Below are 23,836 nucleotides of genomic sequence, written 5' to 3'. Positions count from 1 at the left end.
GGGATTTGTGAATAAATACGACGCGCTTTTACTCTCATCATGGTCCGCCGTTCTCCCCGAGGAGGGGTTGGGGGAGGGGAGGGGGGAGGATTCTCTTTTCTCTTCTTGCTACTTTGCTGAAGGAGCTGGTGGGGGGTGGTGACACACAGGGGGGCTGAGCTGGAGACATCGTCGTCGGGCTGGTCAGATGCAGGAGGGCCCTCAGAGGGAGGAGCCATGCCTCGCTGGCTGGCGTGCAGCATCGCGCATGCTCAGCACTGAGAGGAGGATCCGGGCCGAAAAAGCGGGCAGTGGGGGAGGAAGCACGAGGAAGAGAGTGGCGGGAACCCAGTGCAGCCCCAGGGAGTGGCGTCCTCATTGGGGGGTGTGGCCCGGAAGGAATAACAAGGACAACTTGTATTTATTGTGCATTGCTGGGCTCCCTGCTGGGCGCGTGACTTCACTAGGTAAGAGGTTCTGTTATGGCCCCTTTTACTAGAGAAGCACATGGAGGCTCCCGCAGGTTAAGAAACATGGCCAAGGTCACATAGGAAGTGGAGGAGAAACAAGAGCTACAAAGCATGTTCTGAAAATAGTCTTTTCCTGTTTGGCACCCGTGTGTGTCAGGGGGTGGGGTGGGGGGCATCCGTGCAAAAGAGAGAGGGAGGAGTTGCGTGTGGGAGATGCTTGCACGGGGAGGAGGACCAAAGGCTCAGGTGGCAGGCACACCGATGACAGGAGGGCGGGCCTCTTTACAAGACATGAACGGTGACGCGGAAGGCCTGGCTTTCGGATGTGCGGTAGCAGCTACTGCTTACTAAGCACTTACTAGGTTCCAGTACTGTGTGAAGAGCTAGAACCATTTAAGCCTCTCACAACCCAAAGGCAGAAGTCCTCTTGTGATGCCCATTGTGTGGATGAGGAAACGGAGGCTCAGCGGGGCCAGGGCCTTGGCTGTCTATTGATAGAACCTGACCTTTCCAAATTGCCTGGAAAGTCTCCAGAATGCACTGGCCTGGGTGCTGGGACACCTGCACTCCTCTTAGGATCAGATGCCTGCAGGCAGCTTCCTTTCCTTCCAGGGGCCAGAATTTCCTTCTATATGAAGGGGGGCGGGGCATCTGCAGGGGAGGACTGCAAACATGGCTTCCAGCTCCAAAATTCCATCACTTGTGGGGCCAAAAATTAGAGACAAAAATTGCCCTTGGGGAATTTACAGGCTTCCTGGGGATACAAGGCATATAAACAGAATATGAAAACAAATACAAAGCAATGCCTCGGTGAGAACTAAACGCCACACCAGGAGGGGCGGGGCCTGCATGGTGACCTTCCTGACCCTTCTGGTTAACTGCATTTTTCCGGATTTGCAGAATACCATCATTTTTATCACATAGGGTCCTTCCCTTCCCCGGCGATATTTTGATTTGAAAATATTTCAAATGTAAAGTTTTTTTTTTTTTTTTTTTTTTTTTTTTGAGTGAGAGAGTGTGAGCTGGGGAGAGCGGCAGAGGGAGAGAGAAAGAGAATGTTAAAAAAAAATTTTTTTTTTAATGTTTATTATTTATTTTAGAGAGAGAGACAGAATGTGAGCCAGGAGGGGCAGAGAGAGAGGGAGACACAGAATCCGAAGCAGGTTCCAGGCTCTGAGCTGCCAGCACAGAGCCTGATGCAGGGCTGGAACTCACAAACTGTGAGATCATGACCTGAGCCAAAGTCGGATGCCCAACTGACTGAACCACCCAGGCGCGTGCGCGCACACACACACGCACAGAGGATCTTAAACAGTCTTCATGCTCAGCTGGGGCCTGATGTGGGGCTTGTTGCCATGACCCTGGGATCATGGCCTGAGGCAAAATCAAGTCTGATGCTCAACCAACTGAGCCACCCAGGTGCCCCCAAGATGAAAGAATTTTATAGTGAATACCTGTGTACGTGCCCGGCCAGCTCGGTTGGTGGAGCATGCGACTCTTGATTTTGGGGTTGTGAGTTCAGGCCCCCCACACCGGGTGTGGAGCCTACTTAGAATAGTTTTAAAAAAGCATAAATTCATTTTACTCTGATTGCTTTCTGACACATCCATCTGTCACATATCTATCCATCTAGCCACACATCAATACGATTTTTTAAAATGTTTATTTTTGAGAGAGCGCAAGTGAGCAGAGGAGGGTCAGAGAGAGAGGGGGACAGAGGACCTGAAGTGGGGTCCATGCTGACAGCAGAGAGTCCGATGTGAGACTCAAACTCACGAACAGAGAAGCGTGCGTTCATATGACACATCTACTGAGGGTCTACTCCGTGCTGGAGCTCGTTTCATACACACTGGAGGAGTCCCTTCTGGAAAGGGCATATTCAAGGGCATCATTCTTTCCTAAAGGCAAAGCTTTCAGTGCTCTTATTTGCATGGGTCCTGAAGGTGCCAGGGATATGGGATAATCATGTGCGTGGGGAGTGTCAATCCCGAGAGGCTTCTGGGAAACAAGGGCTTCTCAGGTTTCGAAGAGGCATGGCTCACCTCGGCCTCGGCCTCGGGGCCTGGCGTGCCGTTCCCTCTGCTGGGAATATTCTCTGTGGCCCTCCCGTCCCCTGCGTTGGCTCCTCCTTACCCTTCAGGTCTCAGCTACCTCGGCCACACAAGCCACCTTTGTTAACGCTCTCTCGTGGCTCACCGATCTCCTCTTCATAGTGCTTGTGTAACCACAGTGTGTAATTACATGTCTACTCGTCTGACGTCCGTTCCCCCCAGACTGACATGTTCGAGAGGAGAGGTAGAGCCCAGGCACCAGTGGCCGGCATCTGGTAGGGGGGAGGCTACTGCCTCGAGCAGACTTGGTTTCCCTCTCGGCCATGGAATAAGTGGGGCCGGAACGAGGCGTCTGAGACGGGCAGGTGGAGGCAGGCTAGGGGGTGAGGAGAGGAGGGGCCGGTTTCTGCAGACGGGGAAGAACAGGGAGGGGAGCTTGGGCGGGACCCTCACAGCCCTCTTTTACTGGGTGCTGACTCCGGCTGTGCCGAGCGCTCACCCACATGATTCATCCCGCGCTCGCAAGCGGCCACGTGAGGCAGGTACCGTGATGGTCCCCCTCCCGGACCGAGGCCACCCAGCTGGTAAGTGGCAGTGGCCCGGCTCCTAGTCAAGAGCGGCTCCTTGCTGGTGGTCGCTGCTCGCCAGGTGGCCTGCTTCCCGGGGACCCTTGGGGAGGAGGAGGGGACTACTTCAAAATAAGTCCTTTTAAAAATTAAGTTTCTTTCTTTTTTTAAATTTCTTTTTCTTTTCTCTTTTTTTTTTAAAGTTTATTTATTTTGAGGGGAAGAGCGTGCAAGCATGGGAGGGGCAGGGAGAGAGAGAGAGAGAGGGAGAGAGAGAATCCCAAGCAGGCTCCACACTGTCAGCTCAGAGCCCTACCTGGGGCTCAATCCTTGAACCGTGAGATCATGACCTGAGCTGAAATCAAGAGCTAGACGCTTTTTTTTTTTGAGAGGGCACAAGTGACTGAGGGGCAGGGGGACTGGAGAGAGAGAGACTCCCACGAGGGGCAGAGAGAGAGAGAGGGAGAGAGAGAAGTGGGGCTCACCCAAAGTGGGGCTCGAGCTCACCTGATGTGGGACTTGCATTCACCAACCGTGAGATCGTGATCTGAGCTGAAGTCAGATACTTAACGACCGAGCCACCCAGACACCCCTCTTTTTTTTAGAGAGAGAAAGGGAGAGAGCGTGTGAGCAGAGGAGAGGGGTAGAGGGAGAGAGAGAATGAGAATCTTAAGCAGGCTTCACGCTCAGTGCGGACCCCAACGTGGGGCTCGATCCCACGACCCTGGGACCATGGCCTGAGAAATTAAGACCCATGAAATTCATGAAATTCATGACCCATGAAATTAAGAGTTGGACACTCAGCCGACTGAGCCACCCGGATGCGCCTAAAATTAAGTGTCTGCTTTGGGCCGTTTCAGGAGGTGCGTGTGTGCCTGTGTATGTGTCTCAAAGTTAAACTGCCAAGAGAATATTCCGACATCAACATGCCCCATGCTAGCAAGAACACATATTGCATTCACCTCACCCTCACGTTCCCGCCTCTTCCAGACACGGAAACCGCTGCACAGGTGGGTGAAGATCACAGCTAATAAGGGGTGGGCTTAGGATTTGCAGCTAGTCTCCAGGATAGGGGCTGTGCACAGGCGAGCCAGTCAGAGGCCCAGGACACCACAGACACGCCACCCAGACCCAGGGCTTCATCTCCTCTTTCTACTGGAGTCCAGCTTCTGTCCTCCCCCCCCCCCCCGCAGCCTCCTTCCTGGTCTCTGTCCCCACATCCTGCCCCCTGTCCCCCAGAGGGACCCCGTTAACACCGAGTCAGACCCCAGCCTTCCTCAGTCAAAACCCTCCTCTGTTTCTACCTCATTCAGAGTCAAAGTCCTCACAATGGTCCACGAATCCTCACTATCCGGGCTGGTTTCTCTTTGACTTCAACTCTTCCCACTTCCCCCTTGCTCTAGCCACAATGGTCCTCAAATGGAGCAAGCCGGCTCCTGCCTCAGGGCCTTTGCACTGCTGTCTCTCTGCTTGGGATACTCTAGTCCCAGACATCCTCATGGCTCGCTCTCTCACTTCCTTTGGGTGTCAGCTCATAGGTCCCATCTCTCAGAGCCTTTCCTGAAATGCTCCCTCTGCCTTCTCTAGTCCCTCACCCCACCGTATTCTCCTCCACTGGTGCTCACCACCCGATGTGTTTATTGTCCCACCTCCTCACAACGAATGGGAGCTCCCTGAGGAGACAGATTTAGATGACCTCCTTCCACCCTGAATCCCCCGCGCCTAGAACAGCTGTAACACACAGTAGGTACTCAATAAGGACTTAGTGAATGAATGAAGTAGTGACTTAGAGAGGACCCGCAATCAGAAGGTCCTGGACAAGAGGTCGGGCGTGTCGGATTTGCGGATGTGACGAGGTACCAGAGCAAAGGAGGCTTGGTGACATAGGAGAAAAAGCTGTTTGGAGTCAGACAGACCTGGGTCGAATCCGGACAGCCCCATTTTGCCATGATCCTTTCTTAAATACGCTATTAGGGGTGTGTTTACCAGCCCTGGGCCTCAGTTACCTCACCTGCAAAATGGGAATATTGCCCATCCCCCACGGTGGTGATAAGACGTAAGTGAGATTGTGCACGTGGAGGCACTTGGGTCTCTATTTGGTTCACAACAGGTTCTTTCATCAATATGCCTTCAGACGGTGTCAGGCGGCTTCTCTGGCCCAGCGATGTCTGAAGGTAGTTTTCCCCAGCAGGTAGAACATGGGACTGCATGGGAGAAATTTAGGTGGTTCACGAACATGGCTTTGAATGAGTCTGAACCGCACAGTGAGAGACGTACCCTTTTCTCACTTTTCTCCGAAGCTTCCTGATTATGTTAAAGAGGAAGGCTCAATTTCTGTGCTGGCGTTCCTTGACCTCCCTCATACTTGCTAATCTCCTCTTTTATTTTTATTTTTTTTGATGTTTATTTATTTATTTTGAGAGAGAGAGAGAAAGCAGGGGAGGGGCAGAGAGAGAGAGAGAGAGAGGGGGGGGGGGCATCCCAAACAGGCTCCATGCTGTTAGCGCAGAGCCTGATGCAGGGCTGAACCGTGAGATCACGACCCGAGTGGAGACGGAGTTGGGCGCTTAACCGACTGAGCCGCCCTGGTGCCCCGCTAATCTCCTTTCTTAACAAAGGACGATCCGGAGCTGCAGCCAGCTACAATGTAACACCACTGTTCGCTTCTCACCCTGTTTTCTGGTACTGTCTGTCTATGGGTAAGCGATCCTGTCTTTCCTCCTACAGAAGCGACATATAATACACTTAAGAAAGTAAGCTGGCTTAAGGAAAAATATCAGTAATAGAGCTAGGATGGAGGGCGGATACATGCCACTGTGAGGGTGGCGTCCCGGGAGGGAAGTGTGGGAGGGAGTCTCTGAGTCAGGGAGTGTGCCGACTCCAGCCCCACGGTCCTGCTCTTGGAAATGGAAGCAGCAGGCTCAGGGGCCGAGGTGTCCATCAGCGATCCGGAGGCCTCAGATTTACTCCAGCTCCCTGCCCCCCCCCCCCCCCATGAGGCCCCGGGGCAAAATCACAGCCAATTCTATCCAGATGAGAATGAAGGTTTTGACAGGCAAGGGGGGAGGTCTGAGACAGATGATGACAGAAAGTGCTGGCAGCAGGGCAGGCCTGGGCTTGGCTCTGGCCCTACCCCACACCCACCCCACACACCCACCGCTCCCCTCTGAGCCCCAGATTCTCGGTCTCTACATGGGGTTACAGTGAGACCAGCTCCCAGGGCTGTGTGAGCCTTGAAGTGCTTAATCCAGCACCGGGCACATAGAAGGCCCTTGACAAACTGAAGTTGCCGTGGTGATTATATTGTTATTCCCACTGCCACCATTATGATTATCATTAAACGGAGGTAATGACAACAGGTAGGGCTCCCTGGGACAGACCGGGACCGTGTTTACACGGTGAGAGGATGTTACAAGGTGGGGTGCGGGTGCTGGGGTGGAGAGAGACTGACTGAGAGGCATTGAGAAAGGCGGATGGAAACCGGCCCCTCCTAACTCGGTGATGAGTCCCAGTGATACAAGGCCAGGGACAAGTGGGAGGACCCCGGGCCCTGGAAGCAGAGAGGCGGCCCCGGGTGCTACTAAACCGGGGTGAGAGGGCAAGACGCCCAAACTCTGTGTCCTGAGCCCAGATGTGGGGGGTGGGGGGCCCTCACGCCGACCCCTCCTCCCTCGCAGCCCAGGCCCGGCGGAGACAGGGGTGGGTGGGGCGAGCAGCAGTCCAGGCCTCCCAGGAGGCTGTGAGCTCACACACGTGCCCCCAGTGGGCCAGGTAAACAGGATGGGTGCCTGGGTCACTGCTTCCTCCCACTCATTCCCTGGGGGTGGCTGGCCCGCCCAGCTCCTCTGCTCCGCACCCAGCTTTCTCAGCCAAGAGCAGCCCGAGTGCTGAGACGCCCTGGTGACCGCTCTGGGGCTGGCCACTTCCTTCCCCGGCACCCGGGGTCCCCACTGAGGGTAGTCTCACAGCTCCCAGGCCCTCTGCGGGCTGGAAGGTACGGGAGAAGGTGAGGACAGTCACCTTTAGGTGACAGTATGGGCGGGAAGACAGATGGGAGAGACAAAGGCCACCAAAACCAAGGCAGCAAGGCCAAGGAAGGGCACCTGCCTCTCAACCTGGTGCCCCTGACCCAGGCTGGCTTCCACCTAGTGGGTCCTGCCCCACTGGGTTCCTATGCTGGCCTCCCTGGTTGGGTCCTGCCTGTGGTTCCTCTCTCCTAAGTCCCCTCCATCCCACCACCTCTAGGAGACGCCAACCACCTGTCTCCTTGGATGCCCCCATCCCCACCCTGCGCCCCAAATTCCTAAGGTTGGGAAATCGGAACACTTTTGCACCTGCCTCATCCCATGTCTCCCTCCCTCCCTGATTCTTGGGCTCCCTCTCTGTTTCAACACAGATTCTCGGACTCACAATTACAGCTCATTACCCTATCGGTGGCTGGCCCTGAGTCACGAGGGAGGGACACAGGGCTGCCCAGCCCTGCCACCTTCTCCCAAGCTGCAGTATAAGGAGTAGAGGCAGGGAGGAGGACTCTGGGAAGGCAGGGGAGTCTGGGAAAGGAGAGAGAAGGCTGCACACCTAGAGGGAGGGAGAAGTCCGAAGGAAGAAGAGAACAGAGGAGGCCACGCAGCAGGGAGGAGGAGACAGGGCAGAGAGAAATAAACTCGGGTGGGAAGAAGGCAGGAGGGAGAGAAGGAGCGAGGCGGAGATGAGGTTGCAGGGCTCCCTGGCCTGCCTCCTGCTGGCCCTGTGCCTGGGCAGTGGGGGGGCCGGCCCGTTGCCGAAAGAAGGGGAGGGTGCGGGAGCAGGTGTCGAGGAGGCCGTGGGACACGGGATGGGAGACGCCATTGGAAAGGGGGTGGGAGATGCCATCAGCCAAGGAGTTGAAGAGGCTGCTGGCGAAGGGACCGGAGGGACCGCCGGCTCTGCAAGCAGGGGGGCCACGAACCGTGGCATGGAGGAGGCAGCCCGCGTCCTTGGGAACCCTGGGGGTGAGGCAGGCAGGCAGGCTGAGAACATCATTCGCCGCGGAGGAGATGCGGTTCACAGCTCCTGGCAGGGCGTGTCTGGCGGCAACGGTGCTTGGGTGAGTAGCGGGAAGCTGGGTGTGGAAATGGGAGGCCGTGGGCCCCCGGGTTGAGAGTCTTGGAGTGGGTTGGAAGGGTGACCCATGGGAAGGAAGGTCCCTTACTTGTGGCTGTCTGCGGTGGTTTCCCTCCACGTGATGTGGCCTTCCTCTGCCGCCTTGGGGTCTCCGTCCCCCTGCCTCGGCCTTCGTCCGCCCTCCCCTGTCACCAGGCGGATGGTCACGCACACTAAGTGTGGGCGCGTTGCTCTTGCAGGGAACCGATGGCCAACCTCCATCTGGAGGCCATGGCATCTTTGGCTCCCAGGGTGGCTTTGGAGGCCACAGCCAGGGCAACCCTGGAGGCCCGGGGACTCCTTGGGGCCAGGGATACCCCGGAGGTTCAGATGGCAGCTTCGGAACCCACTCTCAGGGAGGCGCCTGGGGCCAAGGAGCCAATGGAGGATCTTTGAACTTGGGGCCCAACGCTCAGGTACGGTAACCACCCCAGCCCTGATGCGCGCCACCTCCCGCCCTTTGAGCCCACGGTCCCCACGCCTCCCTCATCTGTCGGTCAGTCCCCATCAGTCCCCCGCTCAGCCTGCCCCTCTCTGCAGGGGACCGTGGTCCAGCCCGGGTACGGCTCAGTGAGAGGCAGCAGCAGCTCACACACAGAGGTGAGGGGACAGGTGTGGGCAAAGCAGAGGGTGTTCGGGTGCGTGGGACAGAAAGGAGGCGAATTGAAGAGGAAAGAAAGAAGGATTGGGGCGGGGTGGGGGGAGCGGACTGAGGGACAAGGCAGCTTGGACAGGGAAGAGATGGGCCGGGCCAGGTGACCAGGAGGAGGGGAGAGGAGTGGGACGGGGTGTCGGGGAGAAACACGTGGGGAAAGGGGCCAAGCCACAGGAAGCGGGAGAGCCTGGCCGCGAGGGCAGGGGCTCTGACTGAGGTCTGGAAACTCTCCCCTGCAGTGCACCAACCCCCCGCCATCTGGCTCAGGCGGAAGCTCTGGCAACTCCGGGGTAAGGGGACAGGCGACTGGGTGGCTGGGGGCATTTTGCACAGCGGACGATGGAGTCTCTGCTCCCCTGAGACCGTGCAGGGAATGTGCCCGAGCAAGAGGGGGAGGGCGAGGGGGAGGGGAGCAAATGATCCTGATGTTCTCGACTCTGGTTCTCACTCTGGTCTCTTCCTGCCCCTCAGGGAAGCGGTGGCAGCGGCGGTGGCAGCAGTGGTGGCAGCGGCGGTGGCAGCAGCGGTGGCAGCAGTGGCAGTGGCAGTGGCAGCAGCGGTGGCAGCGGCAGTGGCAGCGGCGGTGGCAGCAGCGGTGGCAGCGGTGGTGGCAGCAGCGGTGGCAATGGTGGCAGCAATTATGGGCCCAGCTGGGTGAGTCCTGCTCCCCCTTGAAGGCAGAGGTGCAGCCCGGACCCCGGCGGTCCCTGCGGAGGAGACAGCCTTCAAGGTCTTCCCGAACGCTGGTGTCGCTGTGGCCCCGTCCTGGGCCCCTCGGCCCCTGCACCCCACCTTCCCAGCCCCAGCAGGCGGGGTTCCTTACACACACCCCCTAGGTCCCCACAAGGGGTGCCCTGCCTGCTGCCAGCTCACAGGGCTCCCGTGTCTTCCGCTCCACGCGGGTGGGGTGCTCTCCCTCCCGTCTCACCCACTGCTGTGCCAGTGTCCACTGGGCAGATCTGACAAGAGACGGGGGGGGGGGGGCAGACAGAAAGAGAGGGGTGGACACGGGAAAACAGGACACCTGCTTGGGAAGCTCCCCGGGAACAGGGGCAAGCCTGTCGCACACATGGAGAGAGGACATTTGTGGAGCTGTGATGTAGATGACACTGATACATACGGGACACGTGGGGCCCCTACAAAAGGGGTGAGGGGCCAGGAGGGGACCACGGGCTCAGCGTGGGCTCTCCCACGGAGGGGTCTGCCGTGGGGAGCACCATCGGCTTCCTTAGATATCTGGGAAAGGTGTCAGGCCACAAGAGGGAGGTGACTAGGACGAGCCAGGCCACGTAAACTGCTGTAATTTACTGCTCCTTGTACTACCTGCTTCCCCACCTAGGACCGTCCCTTAGAAAATTCTAGGAATTTTGATCAAAGCAGCTACTCAGGCTCCCAGGTAATTACGGATCTAGGGGTCCCTTCCCCTTTCCAGGTTCCAGGAGAGGGGGGGAGGAGGAGAGTCAGGAGGACAGACGGAGCCCCTGGGTGCCAGGGTCAAGGCTCTTCACTTCTGGCCTGTGGGGTGGGGGAGGGAAGAGGAGACAAGAGCTCGGAATCCCCCAACTGGCCCACATTTCCAAATACACTTGGCCACACGGACCTTTGTGCTCCGAATAACTTCCCTCGGTGACTGGCTAGCTGAAGACGGGAAGAGATGGAGGTTGGGGACAGGGGAGTAAGGAGAATCATAACACCCTGGAAACGATCTGGTTCTGGCTGAGTGCTTCGGAGACCCCGCATGGACTCTTGCTTTCCCTCGTAGGGACACAGTTCTGGCTCTTCCTCGGGTAGCAGTGGCGGCGGAAGCGGTGGTGGAAATAAACCCGAGGTGAGTGTCCGCTGCGCGCACACCTGCACAGATCTCCCTCCTTTCCCCGGATGGGAGGGAAAACAGGGGGTGCCGAGGCCCCTCGCATGACGGGAGAGTTGGGAGAGCGACGGCCAGAGCTGAGAGGGGGTGCGCTGCTGGGGGCGGGTGTGGGCTAGCCTTGGGGGTAACAGGCTGCAGTTTGGGGGCTGGGATTGGTTTCCAGGTGGCAACAGAGAGAAAGCCTTCTCTCTCTCTCTCTCTCTCTCTCTCTCTCTCCCTCTCTCTCTCTCAGTGTGACAACCCAGGGAATGAAGTCCGCGTGTCTGGAGGATCTGGGGGTCAGGTAAGAGCCAAACTTGGGACTGTGCCCACCCCTGCTCAGCCCCAACTCCGTCTGTGGGGAAGAAACCGAATCTCCAAAATAATAATGAATGGCAAATCCCCACGTGGTGTGCCTCACTTTATACCATGGATGGGGCGGTGAAAAATCACACAGACACCAGTCCTTTTAGAAACGTCATCATTTCAAATGACCTACACCCACCTGGCCAACAAACGGAGTCCCGTGACCTCTTTGACAGCGTTGGAAACCGTGTGTCGAAAGCGTGCGCTTCCCTCCTGGTTATTCTGGAAATCTGGGCTTTCTGTCAGCACCTGCAGCACTAACAAGAGGAAGTGTTACGCTAAGGTCCCCACCAATCACCTACGGTTCTTGTGAAAATGCAGGTTCTGAGTCAGCAGGCCTGGGGTGGGGCTGAGATTCTGGTTTCTATCAGGTTCTGGGCAAAGCAGATGGGGCTCGACTGTGGCTGGTGTGAGCGCGGCCGACCATCGGGGAGAAGGCTCCCTGAATAACAGGCTCTTCGGATATTAGAGATACTGACCTCGATGGGTAGACAGGTGTCAGAAAAGCTCCCAGCCTGTAATTCTGTCTCTAGTTTTTTATGTAGCAAAGTCTTAAATATGTAGTCAAACATATCAGTCTTTTCTTCTATGGTTTCTGCTCTTGAGAACACAAAGGCTTTTCTTTTCTTCTAGAACTACTTCTATAATTTCATTGTTTCTATTTAACTCTTTAATCCATCTGGACTTGACTTTGCTGTATACAATCTAGTCCAGTTCCTCAGATCAGCTGGACTTAACCCACACTTTGGATCAGAGCTGTGTGCTCTCTTATGAGGGGAAAATCAGATACAAACAGAAGGGAGGGAACCAGTGAGATGTAACTGTCCCCCTTACACCCCCCGAATACCGAACTGGTGTTCCCAGCTGTGTGCACTGAATTATTTCTGCCACCGATGTAAAAATGCTGCTTGTAAATACCTTCATATTTTGGGAGAGCTTCTGCGGGGGTTGTACTTTTTTTTTTTTTTTAAGTCGATTTATTTATTTTGAGGGAGAAAGTGTGAGTGGGGGAGGGGAGAGAGACGCAGAGCATAGGTGGGGGAAGGGCAGAGAGAGAGGGAGACACAGAATCTGAAGCGGGCTCCGGGCTCTGAGCTGTCAGCACAGGGCCCGATGAGGGGCTCGAACCCGTGAACCATGAGGTCATGGCCTGAACTGAAGTCGGATGCTTAACCGACTGAGCCACCCAGGCGCCTAGGGAGCTCTACTTGGTTAAATGGGCTCATCTGTGCTGGGCACTGCTTTCTTTATGGCACATGAATATCTACCAGTACAGGTCCTCCCTTGCTGCCTGTCTTTTCCAGTGTTTTCTCACCTATTCTTAGACACTTACTCTCCCAGATGAATTCCAAGAATATTTTGACATGTTCCAAAAGAGAATCCCATGAGCGTTTATAGAAGAATTGTATTAAATCAGCACCAACATTTGCAGGGATGGACCCAAGATCTAAAACAATGACCTGTGTTTCGTGTCTCATCCTTCAGGGCTTCCAAGGAGGACAGGGAGGGCCCGGCAGCTCTGGTGACATCAGGGTAAGGAGATGACAGGCCTTGAGAGTAGAGACTGGTGGCAGGAGAACGGGATGGTGGTCACCTCTGCAGTAGTGATACCAACAGGGCAGATAGTCTCACGTCGCAGCCCAGTCTTGGCCTTGGCCCTGGGAATTCATCTCAGTCCCGAGGAGTGGGGGTCTGGAGGCACCTACCTCTCAGGAGGAGACAAGCCAGGCTACTTCCGCGCCTCCTCGGCTAGTGTCACCCTTCTGACCAAAGCAAAACATCAGCCCAGACTGGGCCCTGCAGTTTGAATCACTTTAGTCCAACGGTCTGGCTGGCTTCCACCTCAAAACCAGAGGATAATTCAGATACTTTGATGGCAAGGACCCTTCCTGGTGGATTTTGGGCAGTTTGCAGACATGAACATAAAGAGGTGGTTATGTCACCTGTAAGTATCGTAAGTGTGCAATAGCCCGGTCGACAAGAAGTTGAGGCAAGATTTTCCAGGGAAGACGGAGCTGCCCGGGGAGAAGAGCCTCTCTGGGGGTCCCGGGAAATCTCCAGTCCCCTGATTCAGGAGACCCTTGCCCACATTCTGGTCTCCTGCCCTCTCGTCCCGCATCTTCCCTGCTTCCCCACCGACTCTTCTCCATTTTCTGTCTCCCCAGGAAATAAGCAAAGAAGGCAGTCACCTCGTTGGGGGCTCCCAAGGCAATTATCAGGTGAGCAGGGACAGCTTTCCGAGAAGGGATGGTGGGGGGTGGGGACAGAGTGCTAAGGGACCGGGAAAAGAAATAGAAGCATCTGTGTCTTCTCGCTGCTACTCTGAGTCTGTGGCGGGTAACTGTCAGGAGACCAGACGGGGGTCTGCGATCCCTGTCTCCTCCATTCATTCATTCTCTCCTTCCTTTGAATGGCCGTCAGAGCCACGTTATCACTGTGAGGGGAAGCATAGCCGGAAGTAACAGAGGGGTCAAGGGGCTGTATTTGGGAACCATACTTAAGAAGGCAGTGTTGACAAGTGGAAAGGCAGTGAATTTTGAGGTAGTAGTTGGGGGTTCAAATGACAGCTGTATCACCTGTCATCTGTGCATCTTCAGACCGGTCAGTTGACCTCTCTGAGCCTGGGCCTCCTCTTGGGTCAAATGGGGCCAGCAAAGCGAGCAAACTTGCTCACCCCCCCACCCCCCCCGCCTGAGTTACTGCAGAACTTTCTGCGACCACTAAGGTGGTTCAGAATCTGGACCCTGGAGGCCAACAAGGAGACAGATCCTGAGGCAAGCTGCCGACGGCTCTGACTTTAGTTTCCTTATCTGTACAGTGGAGACATCTCCACGCAGGAACGCGGCAGGTTAAGGCACCGTGCTAGGCGCCTGGTGGATCACACGTCACATACCAGCAGTGTTTTGGGGGCAGGCTCTGCGGGGGTGTGTGGGGGGGTGGCGGGCAGAGTCAGAGTATGAATATGATTCAAGGGACTGGGCAGGGTTATTCTAGGAAGTGGCAAATAGTCCAGGAAGGGGGGCTTCCTAGCTGCTGTGTGAAAAAGAAGAGAAGGTGGCTTTACAGAGAGTACACAGAGCTTGAGCCAAGGCAGAGGTGGTGAGCCAGGAGCAGGTGGCCAGGTGGCACGCGTGACCGGAGGCACAGGCTTTGAAAATCAGTCCCCCTTCCTACCCAGTGGCAAGGGTCCGGTGGTGAAGCTGTCAGTGGGATCAATACCTTGGTGAGTGGAGGCATCACCCCACCTTGGGTCCGGACCGTGGTGTCAGGCAACCCACGGGTCCCCTCCTGAGCCCCAGAGCACCTGCCCCTGCCTCTGACTCACAAGCCGGCTTCCCACTCTCATCCCATTTCTCCCCGATGCCTTAGAACTCTCAGACATCTCCTGGGCTCTTCAACTTCGACACTTTCTGGAAGGTGAGTTCGGCCAGGTGGCTCTGCTCACTCTGTTGGCAAGGCAAACCCCTGTCCCTCTGCCCCGCAGGCTGAAATCCTCTTTCCATAACCAAACGCCCTGTCAGTGGTGGACCTTGACCTCTCCTGCCCCGAGGCCCTGAGCCAATTGCATTATGACCCAATTTGCCATTTTCCTTTTTTTTTTTTTCCCCCCTCTGCAGAATTTTAAATCCAAGCTCGGTTTCATTAACTGGGATGCCATAAACAAGGTAAGGGCTGGAAGGCTATGCCATTCCGATCCCCAGGGGAGAGGGGACTGGAGAAGAGGTGTGGGGACCTGGGGAGATGATGGTGGCCACTAAGGGAGCGTTTTGTCCAGTGCTTAAAAAGAGGGACAGGAATGACGAGGAAGGACAGGGGGTGGGCTGGGAGTCGGGGATGAGGGAGTGCCTCTTTTGGGTCTCAAGCAGAGGGAAGCTTGAGCTTCTCTGAAGCTCAGTTTCCCCTTCGAGACCTGGAAGGTTAAGGGGAGCGAGAAGAGGCCTAGTCCTCGGGAAACCGGAGAGGCCGCAGAGGCCGGGTAGGCGGCGAACTGCACCTTAGTCGGGAGGACAGGGAGGGAGGACCGCCGGCTGAGAGAGGAGGGAGTGTGTACCAGGTGCCTGCTAGGGGCCAGGCGTGCTGGGCTCCGGGCCCGCGTGATCTTAGGAGGCGCTTGGGGCCCTGAACCCCCTTCTGCTTCCTCCCTGCCCACGCCTTCCACGTTCAGGGGACCCCCTGGCAGGTTGATTTGACACCCGAATAGTAGAGGCAGATAAACAACCCACACAAATACCAAAGGCAGAATTTGCAAATGACGGTCGAGCCGGTGTGCTTTGTTTGATCCACTTTTTTTTTTTTTAATTAAATGTTTATTGAGAGAGAGAGAGAGAGAGAGCTCTCGCGTGCGCACCCGTGAGAGCGTGAGCGGGGCAAGAGCAGAGAGAGAGGGAGAGGGAGAATCCCAAGCAGGCTCCACACTCAGCATGGAGCCCAATGTGGGGCTGGATCTCACCAACCATGAGATCATGACCTGAGCCAAAATCAAGAGTCGGACGCTTAGCCGACTGAGCCACCCAGGTGCCCGGTGATCTATTCTTTTTTTTTTTTTTTTTAAAGCATTATGAACTAGTTGCCAAAGTTTAAAAACTGAGAGATTTTACAAAATGACTTGGAATTCCGGCTTCTCTTGAAAAATGTGGCAACGCGGGGCCCCTCTTTCCTCGAGCTCCCAGAGACAAGAGCTGAGTGGCCACTGCTTCTTGTGGTGGGAGAGGCTTGTTCTCCAGGAGCCACAGGCCCCCTGCCTGTCACAGTCTCCGAGTTCCTGACCTGTAACACAACAGAAACAAGGCGAGGGCCCCTAACCTCTAAAACTGGCAGGGGAACCGAGGTGGCGGTGGCGGTAGGCAGGGAGGCGAGGACAGAGCCCCGCCCTCAGCAAGGCCAAGTCTGCCCCCTGGGGAATAAGGTGGGACAGTGAAAGATACAAGGAGGCAGAAGGTCCCAGCGGCAGCGCGGTTCTGGTTTGGATGAACCGCAGGAGCAAACGGACTGTTTCTGTTTTATAGAGAAACAGCCCCCCCCCCCCCCAACCCCCAAGCCCTCTCACGGGGAACTTAGGCCCAGAGGCACATGCTCATACTTCCCCGGGTCCTGGAAGGCAGTCGACATTCTTGCACATCTAGGGAGCCAGTAAAAGGAGAGTGCTCACAGTTAGGCAGGATCCATCTGGGGCGGCTTCCCCAGGAGCAGGTCTAGGAAGAAGGGCAGGACAGAGATGGGCAGAGAAGAGAACAGAGAGCCCATCTCCTTCACAAGGAGGGCCAGACTGACCAGTGACGACAAGGAGAATATACATAACAGTTCTTGGCACGTAGGAGGTTTTCAAGCCCAACTGGAATATCCAGATTTGACTGGATGACAGCCGTGGGCAAAAAGATCCCTGCGGATTTCAGCAGCGGAGGCCCGATCCACCCCTGACTTGGCCCACTACGGCCTGATTCCTATTCCCTGAGCTCCCTCTTAGAACTTATTTCTCTGCCCAGGACCAGAGGAGCTTTCGCACCCCGTGACCTCCAGACAAGGAGCTACCAGATGGATGGGAGCCCCCCTCCCATCCCTTCTTAAAACATTGCTATCCCACCGTTAATCTCAACCCTTACCCTCAAAATAAACCTTAGCTGCCCCACACTCCTGGTCTCTGCTCCTTTCTTACGTCTCCACTGTTGTTCCCCAGGGTGCGGGAGGGGGGTGTCTGGAAGGATCAAAGTGCAGCTCTCAGCTTTGGGAAATGGGCTGGAGGCGGAAGGGAAGGTAAAAAGGCGGGAAGTTCTGGGGACAGGTCCTGGTCCTGAGGTCCTGAGTTCTGGCAGAGGCTGGGGGAACAGGGATGGTCAAGAGCATGCCGTATGCGCCTGGGGAGGGGAGCTGGTTAGTGGTGCCCGAGAGCTAGCCTTTCTCTCCCTCTGCTTCCAAAAGCCATTTTCTGGTGTCTCTGAAGACACCCGGCTTCCCTCAAACCTTAGTCACGATGAAATTCTGAAGACCGAGCAGCGGTGGTAGCGGGAACAGGGGCCTAGGTGAGCAGGGGGCCGGGCTCCGTGCTAACCTGCACCCCGCCTTTCCTCTACAGGGCCAAGTCCCGTCCCCCAGCACGCGGGCCCTCCTCTACTTCAGCCGGCTCTGGGAGGTAGGAGACCTCTCACTTTTCAAAGAACTGGGGATCCTGGTCATCTGTCCCCGTCGCCACCTCCCTCCAGCTCCAGCCCACTGTCACAAAATTCACCCTCTTTTCACTTTTGAGATAGTAATCTCACCCGAATACCAGAAGCGCCAACACCCTCAGACTCCCCTGTGCTTATTTTCATCTAACCCCCGAACCACACCCAGGCTCCGAAACCCATTCCTGCACATCAGCCCCCAACTTCCCACCAAGCTGCAGCACTCCCGGCTGAGGCCCACTCACCTCTTCTCCTCCCTCCAGGATTTCAAACACAACACCCCTTTCCTGAACTGGAAAGCAATTATCGAGGTAAGGGTGGCAGAACCTTTGGGGTCGGGTGCTCAGCTCTGGGGACGCGGGATCTAGGCCCTGGGCAGTGACGTGTAGACTCGGCCCCTGTTGTTCACCCTCCCTGCTGACGGAGGGTGCCTCCCTCCCTTCCCACTCTCCTCCCTTTCTGCAACGCTGAGTGGGGGTGGGTTGGGAGGGAGAAGCTGTGAGTCACGGAGAAGGAGTAGGGTGGGCGGTCCTCCCGCCGATAAAAGCTGAGGCCCAGGGCTGGGGCCTCCACAGGCCCAGGAACATGAAGCCAGCCACTGTCTCTGCTCTGCTGCTTTTCCTGCTGGGTGTGGCCTGGCTCAGGGGGAGCCACAGCTGGGTGGGTACTGCAGGGTGAGCAGGTGGCGGGGACTCGAGGTGGGGAAGAGGCAGGGGCCTGGAGCTGGGGTCAACTCTCTTCACTGGAAAGGGGGCTTTAGGGAGGAAAGCTGAAAGAAAACAGGGGGCACAGGGGGAGAAGGTCAGGTCATGGTCAAGTGCAAGCAGGTGCAGTGGGTCTGAATATCTGGGTTCTGGGAAGGATGGGCAGGACCTCTGGGTCCTGCAGGAGGCCATACCTTGATTCTGTATGGCCGAGAGCCTTTGGGCACTGAGGCAAAGGTGCACTCACTCATGCATGTGGGCCAGGCAAGTGAGGCTGGGCAGACGGGGCCATGCGAGGGGGGAGGTCAAAGCCCTTCGGCTGTGTACAGCCATGCGCTCAGGGATGGCCAGTGTGCCATGCCATTTGATGGAAATCTGAATTTTATTTTAATTTATTTCTATTTTTTTTTTTTTTTATTTTAGAGAGAGAGAGTGAGAGCAGGGCAGAGGAAGAGAGAGAGCATGAGCAGGGCAGAGGGGCAGAGAGAGAGAGAGATCCTTAGGCTCCATGCTCAACACAGAGCCCAACGAGGGGCTCAATCCCACGACCCTGGGATCATGACCTGAGCCACAATCAGGGGTCTGACACTCAACTGACTGAGCCACCCAGGCGTCCCGGAAATCTGATTGCTAGTTGTTCGCAATTAATCTAGTTTAAAAATGCAGACCAAGCAAAAACTTTCTGGAGGCCTGTGGTCAAGCAGTTTGTGACCTCAATGTTGGGGCTAAGAGTGGGGCGAAAAATCAAGGGGAGTCAGGTGAGAGGAGGAACATCCTAACCCTGTGTGGGGGCAGGTGAGAGTGAGGGCTCCAGGTGGAGAAGGGATGGTCGCAGAAACCGATCTCCTCTCCTCCCGCTGAGAATTGTCCTCTCGCCTTGACTGTGGAGGGGAGACGGCCGCGCACCTGTGTCTCACCTGGCTTCACGGGCTTCCTTGTGTTTCTCCCCTTTCTCTCTGGCCCAGAGCTAATCTAATCACCCCGCTTTGCCTCCATGTGCTGAGGGTAAGAGCCCGTCCTTCCAGGAGCCCGGTGGGAACAGCGTTTGTGAACAGGGATTGCGGGGCCCAAGGAAGGAGCAGGGCTTGGTGTTGGCAGAACGTGGGCTGGGCTGAGGCGCGCGCCTGCCCCAAGGAAGCCTGTGGGGGCACCGCTCGTTTGCCATCAGCCCTGCTCAGTCCCGGGCCAGTCTGCCTCAGCCCCAGCTGCACGGTGGGGGTGGTGCTGCCTCGCTCCCCACACTCAGTGTGGAAACCTGTCCTGTATCTATCGGGGCCATCAGTTTCCTCCGGGCTCCCTGCCTTCTCTGTAGGTAGCGCTGATCACGGACCACGGACAGGGGTGCGGTGGGGTGGGCGGGGGTGGGTGCTCTGGCACGAGGGCCGAGCCTGGGCAGCAGGCTCGACTCTGGCAGGGCCGGAAAGACCGTGGACGAGGACACCCTAACTGTGGCTCCCTCTCCCTTCCAGGGCGCCGATGCGTCATCGCTCCAGAAGAGGTCGGGCGGCGCCGGTCAGGTGAGTCCGCCCTTTTACCTGCCTTCGACGGCCCTTGGTCCCTCTCGGTCTTGTTCTCAGCGCTGGCCAATCTGAAACCCTCTCTCCTTCACACCCCCATTCTGTCGTTTTCTCAGTCTGGCACGGGATGGCAAGAGGTGGCGGCCGTAACTTCTAAGGTAAGACATCCGTCACTGGACCGCCGGGTTCAGGCCTCACTTATTTCCTTGGTGTCCTGCCCTCCTCTCCTAAGCGACACTTGAGGAGCTGGGAGAGGTACCGGGAAGGAGGAGGCAGGGCCATTCGGGAGACGACGGCAAAGTGAGGTGAGGCTGCGGGCTCTGGCTGGCCCGAGGAGATTCTATAGAAAAGAACGCATGACACAAGGAGGCAGGGGCTCGGGGACAGCTCTGGCCCAGGCAGGGAGGTGGGGTGTTTATTCCACAGCAAAATGCCCTCCCCCCTCTCTCGCCCCCCGCCCCCACCCTCCTCCCCACTCTCTGGTTTTCTTTCCGCAGCACAACTATTACCAGCAGGCACACCCTACTCCTTCTGGTGGGCAGTACTCAGCCAAGACCCCCTCTAAGGTAAGGCTCCCAAGTGCCCCGTTTCCTCACTGGGGTGGCTGCCAGGTTTAGCTGAGGCCGATTCCTGTTTGTTTGGAAAGTCTTGTCTGCGAGGAGACTCGGGCTCCCTGAGAGCACTTTGGAAGCCATGGGTGCGAAGAACACGGAATCTTCCACGGAACATTCGGTGTTCTTCACACGCACCCCCTCGGAAAAGGTTACAAGGTAGCAGTGGCTGCATTGCAGGCGGAGGAGAAAACTGGGAATGAATATCCTCTCAAAGAGGGATATAAAAGTCACATGACACACAGGAAAAGGAGCAGCCTTTGCTTTTTTTTTTTTAACGTTTGTTTATTTTTGAGAGAGAGATAGAGTGTGAGCGGGGGAGGGGCAGAGAGGGAGGGAGACACAGAATCCAAAGCAGGCTCCGGGCTCCGAGCTGTCAGCACAGAGCCCGACGCGGGGCTCGAACCCACAGACCGTGAGATCATGACCTGAGCCGAAGTCGGACGCTTAGTTGACTGAGCCTCCCAGGCGCCCCAGCAGCCTTTGCTTTTAGTGTCTGTTTCCTCCACCTCTTTAACTGCTGATTTCGTGGAGGGTCGGGGGAGAGGGAGGCACACCAGCACTTGGGCGGGTTGGGGGCGGGGGGCTTGCCCAGAAACCTTGGGCTGGTGGGAAAATTAATGCTTCATTCCACAGAACAAGTAATAGGAAACAAACAAACACACAAACAAACCCTGAGAAGGGGCCCCTGGGTGGCTCAGTCTGTTAAGCGTCTGACTTCGTTTCAGCTCAGGTCATGATCTCAGTTTGTGAGTTCGAGCCCCACCTCGGGCTCTGTGCTGACAGTGTGGAGCCTACTTGGGATTCTCTCGCGCACTCTCTCTCTCAAAATAGATAAACTTAAAAAAATAACAAAAAACAACCCTGAGAATTTTGTTTCATTCAGTTACAAGGAAAGCCATCTTACAGACTCAGTAAATGAATGTGCTAAGTACTAATTAGCTGGTGTGAAAATGTGCTGGTGTAAATGTACTAATGTGCTGGTGAGAAAAAACAGGCCCTATTCCCCTCCATCTCTCAGAACGAGGAAGCCCCTGCCCTCAGGGCCAGGACTTCTACTGAGAGATCAGAAGTCACCTACTGACTGGAAGCAGGTGACAGAGCAGCCAGCGCTGCCCGTGGGTGCCCACTCGCCAATTTCTACCCGCCCAGAGGCAGGGGGCACCCACCTTTCAGTCTGCCTGGCCAGCGTGTGCTCATCTTGGGTCAGATGTGCTCAGGCTGATGAGTCCGCTTTGAAAAAAAAGTCCGTGGGCTGAACGTCCACAGTCAGACCCAAGGACCTTTGCCAAGATCTTGGTCTGAGCCCTCCCCTGCCCTGGGGTCCCTCCTGAGCCCTGAGGACGAGGCCGAGGACACGGAGGGCCCTGTGGCGCCCCCATCATCTCCTCTGATCTTCTCTTTACAGGGGGTAGTCACGCCTTCTTCCTCGGTGAGTACCAGGGCGGGGAAAACGTGGCTCTTGAGACAAAGGGTCTGAGGCCAGAGGGTGTGCAGGAGACAGGGTGACGTCCACTCAGACGTTCTCCTTGTCCCGCAGGCTTCCCGGGTGCAGCCCGGCCTGCTGCGGTGGGTGAAGTTCTGGTAGGTGAGTATCCGAGCGAGCCGCACAAGCCACAGTCACCCCGGGGGTGCACTGAGGTCCCGGCATCTGCTTTGTTTTGCGTGGAAGCTCCACGGGCACTGAGGAGGAGCCCCTCGTGTGGCCTGTGGAGGAAGACTCATAAGGAAACGACAGAGGACACTCGGGAGCACCCTCTGAGTGCCGAGTGCGGGCCTGACAGGAGGAGAGGTTGAGGAAGGGTCTGGGGTGACGGGTGCGGAGGAAGTGAGTCGCCAGGGCGGAGGTGGTACGAGACGACCTGGGCAGAACCACAAAATCTGTTTCAGGGAGGAGCAAGAGCGAGGGGACCCGCAGGCGAGACAGGTGGGACGCCGCGAGATTTCGGGAGCACCGAGACTGGATGAAGGGACACCTGGTTTCAGCAGATTCCGGAGTAGCCACGGGCTACCGTTTGCTCTTTTCTTTTTTAGAAGATTATTTCCAGTCATGACCGAGGCCCCGAAAAACGTCAGTCTTCGAGGAGCCCGACCGGGCCGCGTCCCTAGCTCTCCCCTCCCTGTGTCAGGCTTGGTCTAGGTGCTGACACCTGTTTTTTCCAGGTTGGGGACCAAGTCTGTCTGTCCCTTGTATCTTGCAACCGCACTGTGGGGTCTCCGTGACCAGCAACTTCGTCAGATAAACCCGCCACTTTTGTGACCTGAAGTCGGTGTGACAGTTCTTCAGAAGAGGCTTCTTCTCCTCCTGAGTTTCTTTATGGAAATAAAACCTGAATCTTGTTTCCCTAAGATTTCTCACACTGTGTTCTTTAATGTTGTGCTGGTGGCCGGGACCAGGGAGGATGGAAGTGATTTAGGGGTAGATAACGTGGCTTCCCGCCGACAGTGGCATACCGAATGGGGGGGTGGGGTGGGGCTACTGACAAGCAGTAGCTAGCTGATACCACTGTGCCTCAGTTTCTCCGTCTGTAAAAAATCATCTTTGCCCAGTCTGCGTCCGAATGCTGTGCCCCTGAAGGTGAGGAACTCACAGGTGTTTTGCTAGCCTGAAAAGGCAACACAGAAACGAGTCACATCAGGAGGTCGGGGTAAAGAGCTTTTCAAGAGAGGAGGCCAGTCCCAGAGGGTCAGGAAGGCGGCAAGAATAGGGGCCAAGGGCCTAGCAGAGCATATGCCTCGTAAACACAAGGCCTTGTCTGCCTTGTAAGCACACTGAGGTGTGGATGAGGTCGTGTGCTTAGGAAGTTGTGGGCAGGAGGCTCATACCCAGTGCTTTAGCTCTGTGTCTCTGGGAGGCAGAGGGGGTGGTGGAAACGTCTACTGCGTTAACGTACCAAGGAAACAGGCAGAGGTCCTTGGTGCAGGCGGAGGCCAGGCTGATCACAAGCCTACGAGCTCTGCAGACACGGCCAGAGAGTCTGTACTCAGAGTCTCTGAGCCAAAGTCTCATCCAGGCTGTAGAATGTGCCCCAATTAGGGAGTCCCCACCAATCATCTCCCACATTCCTGCAGGGACCCAGGAAGTAAAAGAAGAACAGGAAGCTCCCTGCCAGCCTCGGGGACCCCCCCCCCCCCCCGCCACCTCCAAGATCCCAAGTTCCCTGAGTGCATGGTCCGACTGCCTCAGTCATTGTTCCGCCCCCGCACTGACCACAGGGCCTGGCACAGGCGAGGCCTCGAATAGTTGATGAATAAATAAAAGAAACCTGGCCCAAAATGGACCTGGGGAACCTGTCTTGATCAAAGCCATCTGGCTGAGAGAAAGACGAGGACTATTCCTATTTTCACGTTTGTCCTGATTTGGGGGCTACTGCTTTATACAGACATACCTCATCTGATCGCACTTGGGGGCTATTACATTTTTTACCACTTGAAGGTTCGTGGCAACCCCACCTCAAGCGAGTCTATTGGCGCCATTTTTTTCCGATAGCATTTGCTCACTTTGTGTCTCTGCATTACATTTTGGTAATGCTCGAAATATTTCAAACTTCTTCATTATTCTTATTATATTTGTTTCGGTGGTCTGTGATCGCTATGTTTGACGTTACTGCTGTAATATTGTGGGGCAGGTACCATTGGCGTCACCCCATAAGATGGCAAACTTAAGCCGTAAATGTCGTGCGTGTACCCCACTGACGGCCGTTCCCCTGTCTCTCTCCCCTCCTTGGGCCTCTCTCTTCCCTGAGACACAACAATATTGGAATTAGG

At 56.2% G+C, this 23,836-nt stretch overlaps 1 protein-coding gene and 1 long non-coding RNA gene across 20 annotated transcripts; one reads left to right on the top strand and one right to left on the bottom strand.

The window, feature by feature from the left end:
• Nucleotides 1–270: 270 nt before the first annotated feature.
• Nucleotides 271–22,417, top strand: DMKN (dermokine). 18 transcript variants are annotated; one of them, XR_007147505.1, is made up of 24 exons: nt 271–446; nt 3,927–8,152; nt 8,409–8,624; nt 8,749–8,808; nt 9,103–9,153; nt 9,335–9,517; nt 10,203–10,259; nt 10,626–10,691; nt 10,966–11,016; nt 12,564–12,611; nt 13,244–13,297; nt 14,257–14,301; nt 14,448–14,495; nt 14,696–14,743; nt 17,149–17,205; nt 17,500–17,547; nt 19,410–19,457; nt 19,574–19,615; nt 19,955–20,023; nt 21,477–21,500; nt 21,609–21,656; nt 21,959–21,995; nt 22,103–22,139; nt 22,232–22,417. XR_007147505.1 is itself a non-coding variant. In XM_047836835.1 (23 exons), the coding sequence occupies exons 4-23, from the start codon at nt 7,775–7,777 to the stop codon at nt 22,034–22,036; spliced, it is 1,671 nt and encodes a 556-aa protein (XP_047692791.1). In that variant the 5' UTR covers nt 271–446; nt 3,927–4,076; nt 5,685–5,765; nt 7,463–7,774; the 3' UTR covers nt 22,037–22,417. The 18 variants fall into 18 exon arrangements, 16 of the variants coding, with proteins under 16 accessions (XP_047692791.1, XP_047692794.1, XP_047692800.1 ...); XM_047836835.1 differs by lacking the exon at nt 21,609–21,656 and having other exon boundaries at nt 3,927–4,076; nt 5,685–5,765; nt 7,463–8,152; nt 21,959–22,417; XM_047836838.1 differs by lacking the exon at nt 21,609–21,656.
• Nucleotides 15,537–17,831, bottom strand: LOC125153625 (uncharacterized). 2 transcript variants are annotated; one of them, XR_007147517.1, is made up of 3 exons: nt 17,482–17,813; nt 16,159–16,270; nt 15,537–15,845 (listed from the first exon to the last, which is right to left on the bottom strand). It is a non-coding gene; the product is annotated as an uncharacterized LOC125153625 (long non-coding RNA). The 2 variants fall into 2 exon arrangements; XR_007147516.1 differs by lacking the exon at nt 15,537–15,845 and having other exon boundaries at nt 16,087–16,270; nt 17,482–17,831.
• Nucleotides 22,418–23,836: the final 1,419 nt, after the last annotated feature.

This window comes from Prionailurus viverrinus, chromosome E2 (genome assembly GCF_022837055.1).
Source record: "Prionailurus viverrinus isolate Anna chromosome E2, UM_Priviv_1.0, whole genome shotgun sequence".
NCBI lineage: Eukaryota > Metazoa > Chordata > Mammalia > Carnivora > Felidae > Prionailurus > Prionailurus viverrinus.
This window is presented reverse-complemented; position numbering and strand designations above follow the sequence as displayed.